This window comes from Eupeodes corollae, chromosome 3 (assembly GCF_945859685.1).
Source record: "Eupeodes corollae chromosome 3, idEupCoro1.1, whole genome shotgun sequence".
NCBI classification, from domain to species: domain Eukaryota; kingdom Metazoa; phylum Arthropoda; class Insecta; order Diptera; family Syrphidae; genus Eupeodes; species Eupeodes corollae.
The window spans coordinates 91,572,638-91,588,388 of NC_079149.1; the positions used below are offsets into that span (position 1 = coordinate 91,572,638).

The following is a 15,751-nucleotide window of genomic DNA, read 5'->3' on the forward strand; positions in this document are numbered from 1 at the left end:
CGTTCACATATTGCGGCAGAGAAGTTTTTATAGCCGATGTTAAGTAGACTGATTCCTCTATAGTTGGTGCAGACCCTCTAAGGTCTCCTTTTTTCAGGATCGGGCAGACAATACTGAGGTTCCATTCATCGGGCATGCTTTCTTCCGACCATATCTTACAGACAAGTTAATGCATGCTTCTAACCAACTTATGCTTCTAGTCCTTAAATAGTTCGCTTTTTCGTCGTCTAAAATAAAGTAACGAACTACAGACCTATAGCTAAATTATCTGCGATACCAAAACTGTTCGAGTCTATTATATGTAATGTGCGTTCCTTTCAATCTACTTCAATTATATGTGATAATCAGTTACTTATTTATTCAACTTCACGTCCTTTTATTTAAGGATAAGGAAGTGTTTGAAAAACGTGGACAAGTGGATTTCAAATTTACTGATCTTAGTAAAGCCTTTGACACGTTTTTTTTACAATACATCAATTTTAAACTATGCTAAACTATCAAAGTTTTAACAACAACTACCTAAATTGAATCTCATCGTATTTAAAAAATAGAACATATAGTGTTGTATTTTATAATAAGTATACGGATCAAATAGTTGTCAATTCTGGCGTTCCTCAGGGAAGCCATTTAGGTCCAATTAGATTTATTTTATTTATAAATGGCTTGTTTTCGATCGTACAAAATTTTTCCGTCCTTATTTATGCTGATGACATTGATATTGATCCAAACTTAACTTTTAATGAGCATTTAAACTACATGCTTAAGAAATCTTATAGGATCTTATGATGCATAAAGAGACTTGGTCGCGATTTCCGTACCCTTACGTTCTTAAGCTTCTCTTTGTTATAAACACAGATATAAACATAGATATTGAAATCGTGTACAAAATACAAAAAGAATGAAGGATGCTTCCAAAAAATGGGTTCTTCAGTGGTCGGCCAGAAGACCACTGTCCTCTTTGCAATAAATAAACTTGGTGCCATAACAGTCCGTTGAGAATTTGGTATTATTAAGTTACAACTGTCAACTAATCATACGTTCGAGTCATGTCAGGGATAGAAGCGACCTACAGCCTCTATGCGAAAGCGAAATCTTTACCGATTATTTGAGAAACCATTTTCACGACAATATTACTATTGAAGGAATTGTCAATTCCTCGCAAGAGGCAGTACCCGTGAAAAAACTTAAGGTGGCACAGGCAGGGCCGTCGAAAGGAATTCCGGGCCTGGGAAGTTAAAATTTCGCCTCATATTTACCTTTTTTTCAAAGTTTATGCCTGACATGGTACGTTCTAATTTCAATTACGAATAGCATGAAATTGGTTGGATTTAACGGAAATAATAATTTTTTGTTTGCAAAGTGAACCGAACAAAAGTGTTAATCATCAAATTAATCTCACGATAGAAAATAATTCTACATACGAGTAGGTCAGATTCCGAACAGAATCATACATTAAGTTCGATATTACCTACTACCTGCAAATAATTATGTCGGTAATACTTTTATATGTAATATATTAAATGGCTGGTGATTTGATATCCTTTAAATCTTCAGTTAACAACTTATTCAAAATATTAATTAACTAATATTACAGAAACCGCAATTGAAAAACGTTTGCATGAGATTTTCCGGTTCCCCGAAACAGAATCAAAAATTTCGTTCCCAGCAGGAACAAAAATAGAAGAAAAGAGACTTAATAAAAACAGAAACCGAAATAAATATTTGTGTTTTTTTTAAGTTACCGAGCCCCTTATTTTGACTTTAAAAATGACCAACATAAAATAAATTTGAAATGTACTTACTTATACTTACTTAAGGTGGTGCTACAGTCCGGGGCGGACCTGGGCCTCAACCAACATGCGTCTCAAGCCAGCTCGGTCCTTAACTAGCTGTCTCCAGTTTCAGACGCAAAGTTGGTTGAGGTCCTCTCCCACCTGGGTGCTCCACCTGAGTCCCGGTCTTCCTCTACTGCGCCGTCCCTCGGGATTGGATTCGAAGACCTTCCGGGCTGGAGCGTTGATGTCCATCCGCTCTACATGACCTAGCCAACTAAGCCGTTGGACTTTAATTCTGCTACCTAGGTCAGTGTCGCTGTACAGCCCGTACAGTTCGTCGTTATATCTTCTCCTCCATTCTCCATCTATGCGTACGGGACCAAAAATCACCCGAAGAATTTTTCTCTCGAAGCATCCTAAGACGCTCTCATCTTTCTTTGACAGGGTCAAAGCCTCAGTCAAAGGCCTCAGCGCCATAAATGAGAACCGGGATGATGAGTGTCTTATAGATGGTGACTTTACATGCTCGAGAGAGGACTTTACTTCTCAATTGCCTTCTAAGTCCAAAGAAGCAGCGAGTTGCAAGAGTTATTCTTCGTTTGATTTCAGTGCTGGTTTCGTTGTCTGTGTTAATAGCGGTGCCTAGGTAGACAAAGTCCTTAACTACATCAAAGTTATAGCTGTCTATGGTGATGTTTTGTCCAAGACGTCGTTGTTCAATATCCTTTTTTGATGGCAGCATATACTTGGTCTTGCCCTCATTGACCACATTCGCTTCCGTCGCAATGCTCAAAAACGCTCCACTGACATCACGCTTTGATCTTCCAATTATGTCAATATCATCTGCGTATCCGAGTAATTGTATGGACCTTTGGAAGATTGTGCATCTAGTGTTGACGGTTGAGTTTTGCACAACTCTTTCCAGAACGATGTTGAAGAAGCCGCATGACAGTGCATCGCCTTGTCTAAAACCTTTTTTGACATCAAATGAATCGGTAAGATTTTTTCCGATCTTAATAGAGCAGCGTGCATTCTCCATCGTCATTCTGCACAAACGGATAAGTTTGACAGGGATGCCAAAACTAGACATTGATCGGTAGAGATCTTTCCTATAGATGCTGTCATACGCGGCTTTAAAATCGATAAAGAGATGCTGGGTACCGATTTTAAGTTCCTGGATTTTTTCCAAGATCTGCCGTAATGTGAATATTTGGTCGATAGTGGACTTTCCTGGTCTGAAGCCACACTGATAAGCACCAATCAGTTTGTTGACGAATGGCTTCAGACGTTCACATAATACGGCAGAGAGGATCTTATACGCAATGTTAAGGAGACTGATGCCTCTGTAGCTGGCGCAGTTTAGAGGGTCTCCTTTTTTATGTATCGGGCACACTATGCTGAGATTCCACTCATCGGGCATGCTTTCTTCCGACCATATTTTGCAGATGAGTTGGTGCATGCTCCGTACCAAGTCATCGCCTGCTGCTTTGAATAGTTCGGCAGCGATGCCGTCAGCTCCAGCAGCTTTGTTTGACTAAGTTTAGATATAGCTATCTTCACTTCGTCAAGGTCGGGTAGGCGGAATTGTTGATCTGCGTCGCCGAGGTTGAGTGGTTCTATCTCCCTTACAGCGGAATTCGGTTCGTCATCGCCGTTATATAATATGGAAAAGTGATCTTTCCATATTCTCAGCATCGACTGCGGTTCTACTACAGGCTTCGGTTCGTGGCTGGTACTCTTGGGAGGTTTTTTTACCTTTTGGTAAAATTTACGAACCTCATTCCTGTTGTGACATCCCTCTATCTCCTCGATCGAGCGCTTCTCATGCTCTCCTTTTTTCCATCTAAGAAGCCGGTGTTCCTTTCTTCGCTGTGGTGGTGCACCTCAGAGGCGGCATCTCTGATGGCTGCAAGGCAATGTTGCCACTGGTTTTCAATGCTAAATGCAGGTTATTAGATAGAGGTTATTAGAGACTCGATCGGAAAAGGACATGGCAGACTCTTGCGATTGTAGCCGTCTTACATCGAATCTTCTCACAGTACTTCCTTGTTTTTGCTTGGATCGGGATATTCGAGTAGTACAAAACCTTAAGTCTACATATTCGTTGCCGTGCAACTAAGAAAACAATTCAAATCAGTCAATTTCAGGGCGTTCTCCAGTATTGGGCATCAATAAGACCACATTATTATATTATTACTTATTTTGTGGATCTTGGTTTTCAACCATACATTATCAAGAACTAAAGCCGATGGACCATTTGAATACGTTCTCCGATCGGGCATATTGTCAAGTCCCTATTGGAAAACATTTAATAAAATTGAATTGTTACATTTGTCCACCATTTCTTTTCAATATTTGATATGAAAAATACAAATTTGTATAAGATTAAATTTCGTGCAGAAGACTTTACTGCTAAAAAAAATGGGCACGTGACAACAACACGCTGTGTTCAAAAGCGGTTCCCCATCTAACGACGTCTTATAGTTTTCCAGCATTTGTTTACTAAAACAGTTTCCGTGCTACAGTTCTACTAAAAATATGACTTAAATAAGACTTCTTAACTCAGATATCAGCACCTGCAAGCCATTAAAAAAAGCGTCCTATCAATTGCATGTGGGTTCCTATTTCTATTTATCCTTAAATTTAAGAGCTGGTGGCCGATTACTGCAGGGGTCAGACTTCATATGCCTAAGTTTTGTTGCTTTTTTTCAAAACTGACCCATAATTTTGAAATAGTTTAACTTTTTGGTAACTGTTAAGTGTGTGGCAAATGCCTACGGTAATTTTTTAACTACATTATGTAGATTACCTAACTGATCAATTACCAAACAAGTTTCCTTGTAGTTTAGTCTTCTATTTAAATTAATTTAGTTTTATATTTATATTTACCACGCTTCTGCCATTCAGCGAAACTGCCAACAATCTCCTACATTCACGAATTCACCTCACCGCACTCAAAACTAATATTTACCTGTAACGTACGCACTGCGCAGTCTCCGTGAGAGAGTACCCATAAGACGTAATGGTGTGTGAATTCAGCTCGGCCATGCATTTACACAATTCCATTTGTGGTGTGTGGTGCATATAGATGTGTAAATAACCAAATATACCCATCCAAACACATTAACAAAATCGTACTCCGATTCCGGTAAATATTTTATTTATGCCTTGCCTATGCCTAGTTTTTCTATTCGCTGAATGGACTGTGAAATTGTGATGTTGTGGTTTTTCTTTTTGTCATCTTTTGAAGAAAACACACTCAGCATATGATACCGCGGATACGCACACACTTGCATCTGGGACTACCATGGCTGCTCTGACGTTTTTCGCTTGCAATGCCATTCGCCAGATCTACGAAGTATCTTATTTCTTTATTCGGTCAGGCTATTCATTCCGTCGCAGTGTAGATTATTTGCGATTTAAAAGGGATCGCTATCTCTTCCAGAAATACCTCAAAGAATTATGGGACTCTCAGCCACAGTGCATAAATAATAGTGATAAATTGTGTAATACAACGGGAAGACCCTATACAAACAATCGACGCAATAAACAAAAACAATTTGCCAATCCAGGTGCCATAGATACCAGAACACTTTTCTTCCCCATCTCCAGACCAGCTGATGATATGAATAGAAACAGGGAGATCGATTTTGACGCTGCTGTCGACGCCGAATACTCCAGTGAGTACTTGGGATTGGAAGGCAATGCGGATGAGATCCAGGTCGACGGCATAGATGACATTGAGATTGTCGATGGCCAGGAAGTCACCGATGGGGTATGTTTGGTAATGGTTCTTTATTTTTGTCTATTTTGCACCCCATGCCCTTCGGAAATAGCCCACTTTGGATTTAGCTGATTACCTCTTCCTCTCGAACTGATAAAAAGAATTGTTTCTTTTTTGTGTGATATTTTTGCTGTGTAATCGTTTTCTATTTTGACGTTTTGATGTAGAAAGTTGCTGAAGAAGGGGGATTTTTGTAGAAGTGTGTTAGTAGATATTTATATATGGATGTGAAATATACATGTACACGTATTTATGTGTATGCATGGCCGCAATGCGGAATGTGTTGGTAGAAAACAATAATAAAACCTAACATCAAAACAGCTGTTGACAGTAGAGGTCATCGAAAATTCACACTAATATTGCAGTGAAATAACTAGTATTTGAATAAAAGAACTTTGTTTCTGCCAGAAATAAACATTTCAAACCTCACTTAAATTTAAAAAAAAAAACTTTTTATGTTATTTAGATAAGTTTAAATAATCTCTCTTTAATTTGATCATGGACAGCAAACAAAATTAAGAAATGTCTTAAGTTTGAAATCTACCTGTATCTGTTGATAAAACTTTACTTATTCAATAAATACTTAGATTTGTTCCTAGACTGATAGATAGTTTTAAATCAACAAAGCAATTTTTATGTATGCATTCATCTTGCAAAACTATGATAGGATATAGGCAATTAAAATTGGAATCAAAATCCAATTAAAAAATCTTATTTGCATTTGGTTATTTTTAATAATTTATTTATAAATTTACCCGAGAAAGAATTTTTTGAAAATGTTGTCGTTTGCATTTAAAAAACATAGTACTTAATATTTAATTTTTGAATGTCCTTGTTTTTAAATAAAACCCAAAATTTTTAAAGACATTAAGTATATTAGTATTTGAAATTCGTACGTACCATTTTAAACATGAGTACCGGTACATACAAACTTAATCGCTTTACAATGTTGTAGATTGCAAAAAAATGGGCTAAGGTGCGACTCACACTGATAACTTCGACAACAGTACGATAATTCAGGCGACAAGATACTATAATGGATTTTTTAAGAACAGTTAAAAACAATCATTTTGTACTATTAAGCGGTAGGGACAATTTAAAAAAAATGATTATTAAAAATGTAAACAATTAGTTAAAAAATAACGGTAATAATTTCAATTAAGTATTATACATTTTTTTAAAGTCAACATACTGTTCTATTAGCCAGTTTTCAAATCAAGTCAAAGCTATGTGTAGTTTTGAAAAAAATAATGTTAAACTTAAAATTTGAGTAAAAAAAAGGTTTAAAGTGTAATTTTTTAATACTTCAAGATTATCTATTATTGTTTTTATTTTAGAATGTATTGCTCTTATTTGATTTTGATAAAAAACTGAAAACTAGATGATTTTATGTCTTCTAGTTCTTGAGAAAATTATATTTATATATTATTTTAATTTATTTATACTTTTTATACATTTTTTCAAAAACTATGCATAGTTTTGACTTGATTTAAAAACAAACTAATAGACTAAAGTGTTTATAAAACTTAGTTGTGAGTACATATTACCAATATTTTTTTATTATTTTTTCTATTTATGTATATATATTTTTTTAAATTGCTCCCACTGCTAAAACCGAGATACTAAAAAATGCTTGTTTTTAACTCTTCTATACAAGTCCGTCATTAAACTTTGTCGCCTGAGTTATCGTACTCTCCCCATAACTTCCCATTCCGTCTGCAAATTTCTTTAAAACTTTAACAAAATGTTAATACTAATATTTTGCGTGAGATATAAAATTTGAAGTCAACATTTTTCATTTTTCTCATAATACTTAAGTCGAAAACCATTTCTCATCAGGTTGTTTGTTGTTTTTGTTGGTTTTCGTGCTTTCGAAAAAAAAGTTTTCAATTGAATTTTTCTTGAAGTTAAATTCAAAGTTAGTAACAATATTTTGCGTATGATAAAACAATTTTGATTTCAATATCTGTTTTTATTGTGAGCCGAAAACCAATTTTTATCAATTTTGAAAATTTTCATTTCATATAAAAAAATGTTATGTTACGATATCAATAAAATGTTTGCATTTTATGAAATTATTTTGAAGTCAATTTATTCTACAAATATTCGAATCGAGCAACAGTTTTTACCAATTTTGCGTATTATTTTTTGAAGATTCTTATTTTTTGTAATAAGCCTTTTAAATTTTTGTAATAAAATTAAGTAAATGTTAAAAACAAGATCAAATTAGTTTAAACCTAAAATGTTTGTTTTAAGTTAAAAATCTAAATTTTCAACTTTTATTAATGTTTTTTAAATTTAAGATGTTTATTTAAAAAAAAAAAGGTGCTTCGATTTTTCTCGAAATTTTACCAAATTTTATAAACGTTATTTTTCGTTGATTAAGTTATTCTGGATATTCATATTTTGTTCGTAAAATACTTGAACTTTTTTATGACGTCGTCATGGTATCACACTGACACCTCAAATAAAATCTTTGATTTACATTCTAGGGACTTCGAAACGTTGAGAAATGTCATAATTTTCAATTCGACAAATGGACCCAATTACAATAACTTTCTATGGGAAGTTGCATGTGATCTATTACCTATGTTTAAGAAACCATCAAGCATTTTTTGATAAAATTTTACCAATTCTTAGATTGCTTCCTACACTTATAGTCGTTTTTGATAAATCAACAAACCGGTACCAACATCATTGCAAAATAAAATCGACTAAGATAAAGCACATGTTTTTAAAAATGTTAATAGTCTTCTTGCTATGTAAATGTTATCCGGTTATAGGTAATAAAGTCGGTAATCGATGTCTAATTATTTACTTAGGTAGCGGAATATACCTAAAGGAGTTTTCTTAAAATTTTGTATGTAGACATTTTCAAAGAGTAATGTAGTATTTCAAAAATGTACAGGTTTTCTTAAATAAATCTTTTTTAATTTTCTTGTTATTGATGTTAATCGTTTCTTAATGATGGGATTTTAAATCTTTGGTATTTAAATTTTTCGAAAACCAGTAAAAAACAGGTTTTTACTTGTACCGAAATCCAAGAATGAAGATATTGTAATTGTAACTAAGCACTAGTTTTATTTTGAGCTTACTAAAGAGTCTTTTTTTAAACCTACAAACTACAATCGTCATGTCTGTTGAAACAGCTGTGAAATAGGCATTACAAATAGTTTGATATTTTGATCTTAATTTAAGACATTGCTACAAATAAATATTTATTGAAGATGTATTCGATAGATCTGTGAAAATATTTGATGTTGCTCCCGTGAGTCTATATCTTTTGTATTTTTATTTAAATCCTAAGAAGAGTGAAAACCTAAATCTTAATAGCTTTGGGAAGATGGAAGGCAGCATAGACTCGGTATCATTAAATATATTAACAAGTTTGTTTGTCACATTTTTTTTAGTTTCCTATGGATTTACAAAAAAAAAAACACATTCAAAAAATTACTAACAAAAACGTTGTTTTTAAACCAAGTGTTTTTTTTTTCAAAGGAGTTTGTTATCCTGAATTGAAATTTCACCTCATAATTTTTCTATTAGATCATGCTTTTAAATTAATGTACCTTTGGTAATACAAAAAAATACTAGGTACGATTTTTAAAGGTGATACAAAAATATTATATGGGGTTTTAACATTTATATTCTATACATTTTTATTCTAGGTACATTTTTCGTAATATCTAATTAGAGATGGCTTTTGGGTCTATATAACTTTCACTCTATAGAAAGTTTTGAAAAACATTGAATGTAATTCCTATGTATGTACATATGTACATGCCTTTGAAAAATAGATTTAAGCTGTATGTGTTCAAAGTCAGAAAACCCTGTTTTCATATTTTTTTTAAATATATTCCAATAACTTGATGTTATAACCTCAATACTTCGGATTCGTAATAAGAACAAAAATTGTTTTTATACTGTTTTGCGTTTTTCTGTTACAAACCGTTTTAGCATATAAGATACCTTAAATTCTTTTCAGATTTTTGTAAGCCATTTGAAGATTTTTAACTTATAATGATTTTTTGACAAAGAAATAAGGTACTGACATTTTTTAAACAGAATATTGACAAAAAAGGATTTTAGATTTGTGAATCATTACGAATCTTATTGATATAAAAAAACTATGTATATATGTATGTATGAATAACAAGAATTTATTTATCATAAGGTAATAAGATTTTTTTTTTGTGTTATAAAAAATTGTATAAGGTCATCAAAAACTTTAGAGAAAGTATAAATTGAATGCAAGCTTGATGAACTGTTTAATCGTTGCACATACACATAGTGATAGTCCAAAAATTCTCTGTACAATAGCTTTTTTTTGATGATTCGAGATAAAATATTTACTATAACAATATATTAAAAACGGCTTTTTGAAAACCACAATCAAATTTTTAAAATTTGGTAAAAAGGTGAAGGTGTAAAGTAAATGGTTTTCAATATACCACTTTGGTTTTTACATTTATTCCAAGTACTTAAAAAAAAAATAGGCTGATGTACTGAGACGGACTAAGTGTAGGTGCATTAAATATCAATTAAAATACTTTCCAAACCTCTGCATGATACATAAAATAATTATTGGCTGTTAGAGCTGTGTTTCAAATTAAAGAATCAAAACACAAGATGGTCAGATTTATTCGAATTAAAGGGATATGATCAAAAACTAATGGAGAATTTTAATCAGTTGATATTAGTTTGTTTAAAAATAAAACAATACACTTTCTTAAAAAAAAATAGTTTTGGTTAAACTGCCGGAGCTTATTTAATTATTGCTAAAAATAAACAATTGACGATTTTTGGAATAGAATGATAGATTAGTAAAAAAATTCACAAACATAAATTTATTTTTGAAGTAATCATGTTCATGCACAACCGATTTTTAACTTCCCATAGAAAGTTATTGTAATGGGTCCGATTTGTCAAATTGAAAATTTTGACATTTCTCGACGTTTCAAGGTCCCTAGAGTCGAAATAAAAGATTTTTAGAAAGATGTCTGTGCGTGCGTGTGTACGTACATTCGTACGTCCGTCGTCCATAGCTCAAGAACCAGAAGAGACATCGACTTCAAATAAATTTTGTTATACAGATAATAAGGCAGAAAGATGCAGAAAGGGCTCTCAAGAAAAATGCGTGGGTGGTTTTTTTACCATAGCAGTTTTAAAAAAAGGTGAAAATTTTGGTTAACCCTAAATATCTTACGAACAAAAAACGCTAGAGACTTGAATTAAATTTTATATAATAAATTGTAACGTGCTACCAAACAGGCATATTTTTTGAAAAAAATCAATGCAACGGTTTTTTTATAAATCAATAAAACTGAAAAAAAAATGTGTCACCTCCAAAATTTTACGACTAACATATGAATTCATCTACAATACAATTTTGAGCAACGGAGAATAATGTTTTTGAAATCTGATAAAATTTTGAGACAAATCGAATTGACATTTTTTTTTATAAAAAATAAAAATCTTAAAAAAACATTTCTCAAAGTTCGTAAAAATTAAATATCGATTCAAATATCTTTTCAAAAACTTGAAATTTAGGCTTCAAGCTCATTTTATCTTATAAGAAATATTGTTTTCAACATTCAGTAAAATTTTGAGAAAAATCGAATTGACAGTTTTCTTACAAAAAATAAAAACCTAAAAAAAAAATTAATAGAAGTTGGTAAAAATTGATTTTCGACTCAAATATCTTTTGAAAACTTTGAGATATCGGCTTTAATTTACTTTTATCTTTCAAAAAATATTGTTGTCAACATTCAGTAAAATTTTGAACAAAATCGAATTGACAGTTTTTTTTATAAAAAATAAAAATCTTAAAAAAACATTTCTCAAAGTTCGTAAAAATTAAATATCGATTCAAATATCTTTTCAAAAACTTGAAAGTTAGACTTCAAACTTATTTTATGTTATAAGAAATATTGTTTTAAGCATTCTGAAAGATGTTGAGAAAAATCGAATTGACAGTTTTTTTTACAAAAAATAAAAAACCTTAAAAAAAAATTTATAAAAGTTGGTAAAAATTGATTTTCGACACAAATATCTTTTCAAAAACTGTAGATATTGGCTTTTAACTACTTTTATCTTTCAAAAAATATTGTTGTTAACATTTAGTAAAATTTTGAAAAAAATCGAATTGACAGTTTTTGTACAAAAAATTAAATACCTAAAAAAAAATTAACAAAAGTTGGTAAAAATTGATTTTCGACTGAAATATCTTTTCAAAACTATAAAATATTGGCTTCAAACTAATTTTATCTTATAGAAAATATTGTTTTCAATATTTTATATAATTTTGAAGAAAATCGAATTGACGGTTTTTTTACAAAGAATAAAACTCTAAAAAAAACAATACTAAAACTTGGTAAAAATTTACTTTAGACTCAAATAGCTTTTCAAAAATTAAAAATATTGGCTTCAAACTTATTTTATTTTACAGAAAATATTGTTTTTGATATTCAGTGATTTGATTTAGTCCGTTTTTTCATAAAAAATAAAATCTATAAAAAATAGTACGCAAATTTGGTAAAAATTGATACGAGTACATATAGAAAAACTTTTAATCAAGACAAATCGACAGACGGAATGGGAAGTTATCAGTGTGGGTCGCATCCCAACCTTTTTTACTTTTGTTTTAAATTGTTTTAATGAACGAATGCTTATTTTATTGTCTAAATTTACCGTCTTTATTGCCAAGACTTTTTTCTCAGCAATATTCTTAAAATAATTTATAAAACACTATTAGCATATTTTCATCTTGTTTATTCTTTGAGTCTCTTGAGCGATCAAAAAGTTGACCAAACTTTCATAAATACACAATTTTTGGAATGGAGTTTCTGGTGAAAGTTTATATTGATAGATAGATGTATTTATAGAGTCCTGTCCTGTATTTCATGCAAACGCATATTCCAAGTTTCATGCGTTTAGCATTATTTAAAAATCTTATTACCTACTTTATAAAAAAGGTTTTATCTTCTCTTAGCATTTTTTATTTTATTAGGCAATAATTTAAAAATTATACATACATATACTTCAATAAATATTCCAATGTGTTCAAACTTGCAACTGCCCTCCTTACTCCCTCTATAAAATTGTCTGGACAAAAGAAATATCCAGATTTTTGAGGAGTTCGACAGGTTCATAAATGTGTGCTAAACTCTTTGCAAAATCCTATCACAATATTGTATGAATTCATTATTTGAACCGTAAACAATTTTTTAAAAAATCAATAAATTTGTATGAAATATTCGGCCACTTGGCCGAAATTATTTTGATATTAACATTAACATTAACATTAACATTAACATTAACATTAACATTAACATTAACATTAACATTAACATTAACATTAACATTAACATTAACATTAACATGAACATTAACATTAACATTAACATTAACATTAACATTAACATTAACATTAACATTAACATTAACATTAACATTAACATTAACATTAACATTAACATTAACATTAACATTAACATTAACATTAACATTAACATTAACATTAACATTAACATTAACATTAACATTAACATTAACATTAACATTAACATTAACATTAACATTAACATTAACATTAACATTAACATTAACATTAACATTAACATTAACATTAACATTAACATTAACATTAACATTAACATTAACATTAACATTAACATTAACATTAACATTAACATTAACATTAACATTAACATTAACATTAACATTAACATTAACATTAACATTAACATTAACATTAACATTAACATTAACATTAACATTAACATTAACATTAACATTAACATTAACATTAACATTAACATTAACATTAACATTAACATTAACATTAACATTAACATTAACATTAACATTAACATCCCTTATCTATATAATAAAACTCTATTCATGAGCATAAAGTTATACTTTATTGCGGCTTATTTCCTTTCGGAAACATATGTATAAAAAGAACACCCTTTTGTACCAACTCTTATGTACACTGTTGGAAAAAATACTAGAAACAAGCTTCGTGTTCATTCTTTTTAACACATAAAAAGGTATTTTTGAAGAGTAGAAAAATAAAAACTACATTGATAGACTGTTAACAATTTATTGCTTAAATACAACCATTTTGTTTTAAATATAATATTGGGAAATACTGATAAAAAGTAGACTTTTGATTATTATGTTTTATTATTATACAAAATAAGAATGGTATTCTTTTTATAGCGAGAAAATAACTTAAAGTAAAAGTATTTCAAATTCTTTGAGTTTTTGTAGTGGCACTCTCAGTATTAATAACTGCCTCCACTGTTCGCTCCATCGAATTCACCAATTCGGCACATGTCTCTACGGTTATCGAGTACCATTCCCTTTAAATTTTCGACCATAACCCGTCTTCTTTTTGAGTTTGCAATCTCCGATCCTTCGCTTTAGAATGCCCATAAGTATTCAATCTTGTTACGGGAGGGGGGAGGGGTTATTATGACGGCCATTCCATACCATTGATTTTGTTTTATTTTATTTTATGTATTTATTAGCCAGTTTTGAGGGGTGCTTTGGGTCATTATTCTGCATGAACTCCAATTTGATTGCCACTGAATTTAAGATGTGGACATAATTCACATCGCTCATCTTATCTTTCATCCAAAATATTGGACCTGCACCAGATGCTGAAAAGTACCCTCAAATCATTAAATTCCAATCACCGTGCTTCACTGTCTTCTTTGTGCATTTTGAGTTAAACTTCTTGTCTCTTAGCCTTCTCAAATACATTTTTCCATCGGAAGTAAACAAATTTATCTTCGTTTCATCCGACCACAAAACGTTATTGCAGAAGGACGGTATAAGTGTTTGTTTGCAAAGGGATGTCTTCCTATAATTTTGCTTAGTTAAAAAATGCCATTTTTCGTAGACTTGCTTCTATAGATTGGTTTCTTATTGTTCTAGCTGTCACTGATCCGTTTAATTAATTTTTGAGTTCTCACACAGAATCTTACCAATAGGTGTATCAAAATACGAAGCAGTTTATCTTTTTCTTCATCTTGTTTCTTGTTTAGGCATGAATGAAAAGTTTTAAATACTTTTTTCTTCAAAAAGTTTCAAGTTTTTGCAATTTCAACCATCGTTCGTAAAGCTTGTTTTTTCATCACTTCGCGTTTAAAGGGAGTATAATGTAATTCACGACCCATATATATTAAAATTAAAGATGAATTTAATATAATAACTATAGTTTAGAATTTAAAACATCATATAAAATTATGAACAAACTCAAAATAACTTCCCATCCTATCTGTCAATTTGTCTTGCTTAAAAGTTTTTCTATATGTACTCGTATCAATTTTTACCAAATTTGCAAAAAACGGACTGTTGGATTTTTATATAAAAATTACTGAATATCAAAAACAATATTTTCTGTGAAATAAAATAAGTTTGAAGCCAATATTTTTAATTTCTAATTTCTACCAATTTTTAGTTTTGTTTTTTTTTTAGAGTTTTATTTTTTCTTAAAAAACTGTCTATTAGATTTTTTTTCAAAATTGTATCGAATGTTGAAAACAATATTTCTTATAAGATTTTAGGTTTTCAATTTTTTGTACAAAAACTGTCAATTCGATTTTTTAAAAACTTTACTGAATGTTAACAACAATATTTTTTGAAAGATAAAAGTAGTTTAAAGCCAATATCTACAAGTTTTGAAAAGATGTTTGAGTCGAAAATCAATTTTTACCAACTTTTATTCATTTTTTTAAGTTTTTATTTTTTGTAAAAAAAACTGTCAATTCGATTTTTCTCAAAATTTGTCCTAATGTTGAAAACAATATTTTTTATAAGTAAAAATTATTAAGAAGCTATTATCTCAAATTTTTGAAAAGATATTTAAGTCGAAAATCATTTTTTACCAACTTTTGTTAATTTTTATTCGGTTTTTAATTTTTTGTAAAAAAAACCTGTCAATTCGATTTTTTTCAAAATTTTACTGAATGTTGAAAACAATAGTTTTTATAAGTAAAAATTATTTAGAAGCAATTATCTCAAGTTTTTGAAAAGATATTTGAGTCGAAAATCATTTCTTACCAACTTTTATAAATTTTTTTTTAGGTTTTTATTTTTTGTAAAGAACACTGTCAATTCGATTTTTCTCAACATTTTTCAAAATGTTGAAAACAATATTTCTTATAAGACAAAATAAATTTGA

The 15,751-nt window shown here is 30.4% G+C and overlaps 1 protein-coding gene across 3 annotated transcripts in view; it reads left to right on the forward strand.

Annotated features, from left to right (window-relative positions):
- The window catches only part of LOC129949477 (galectin-9C-like), a 62,436-nt gene that overhangs the window by 11,993 nt on the left and 34,692 nt on the right, over positions 1-15,751 (forward strand). Inside the window, exon 1 of one of the 3 annotated variants that reach the window (XM_056060967.1) lies at positions 5,012-5,559. The exons of 1 other annotated variant lie outside the window; for it this stretch is intronic. In XM_056060967.1, the coding sequence (XP_055916942.1) occupies positions 5,083-5,559 (477 nt within the window). In that variant the 5' untranslated portion in view covers positions 5,012-5,082. Of the gene's footprint in view, positions 1-5,011; positions 5,560-15,751 lie in introns of those variants that run through there. One more of the 3 variants, XM_056060968.1, reaches the window with a different exon arrangement.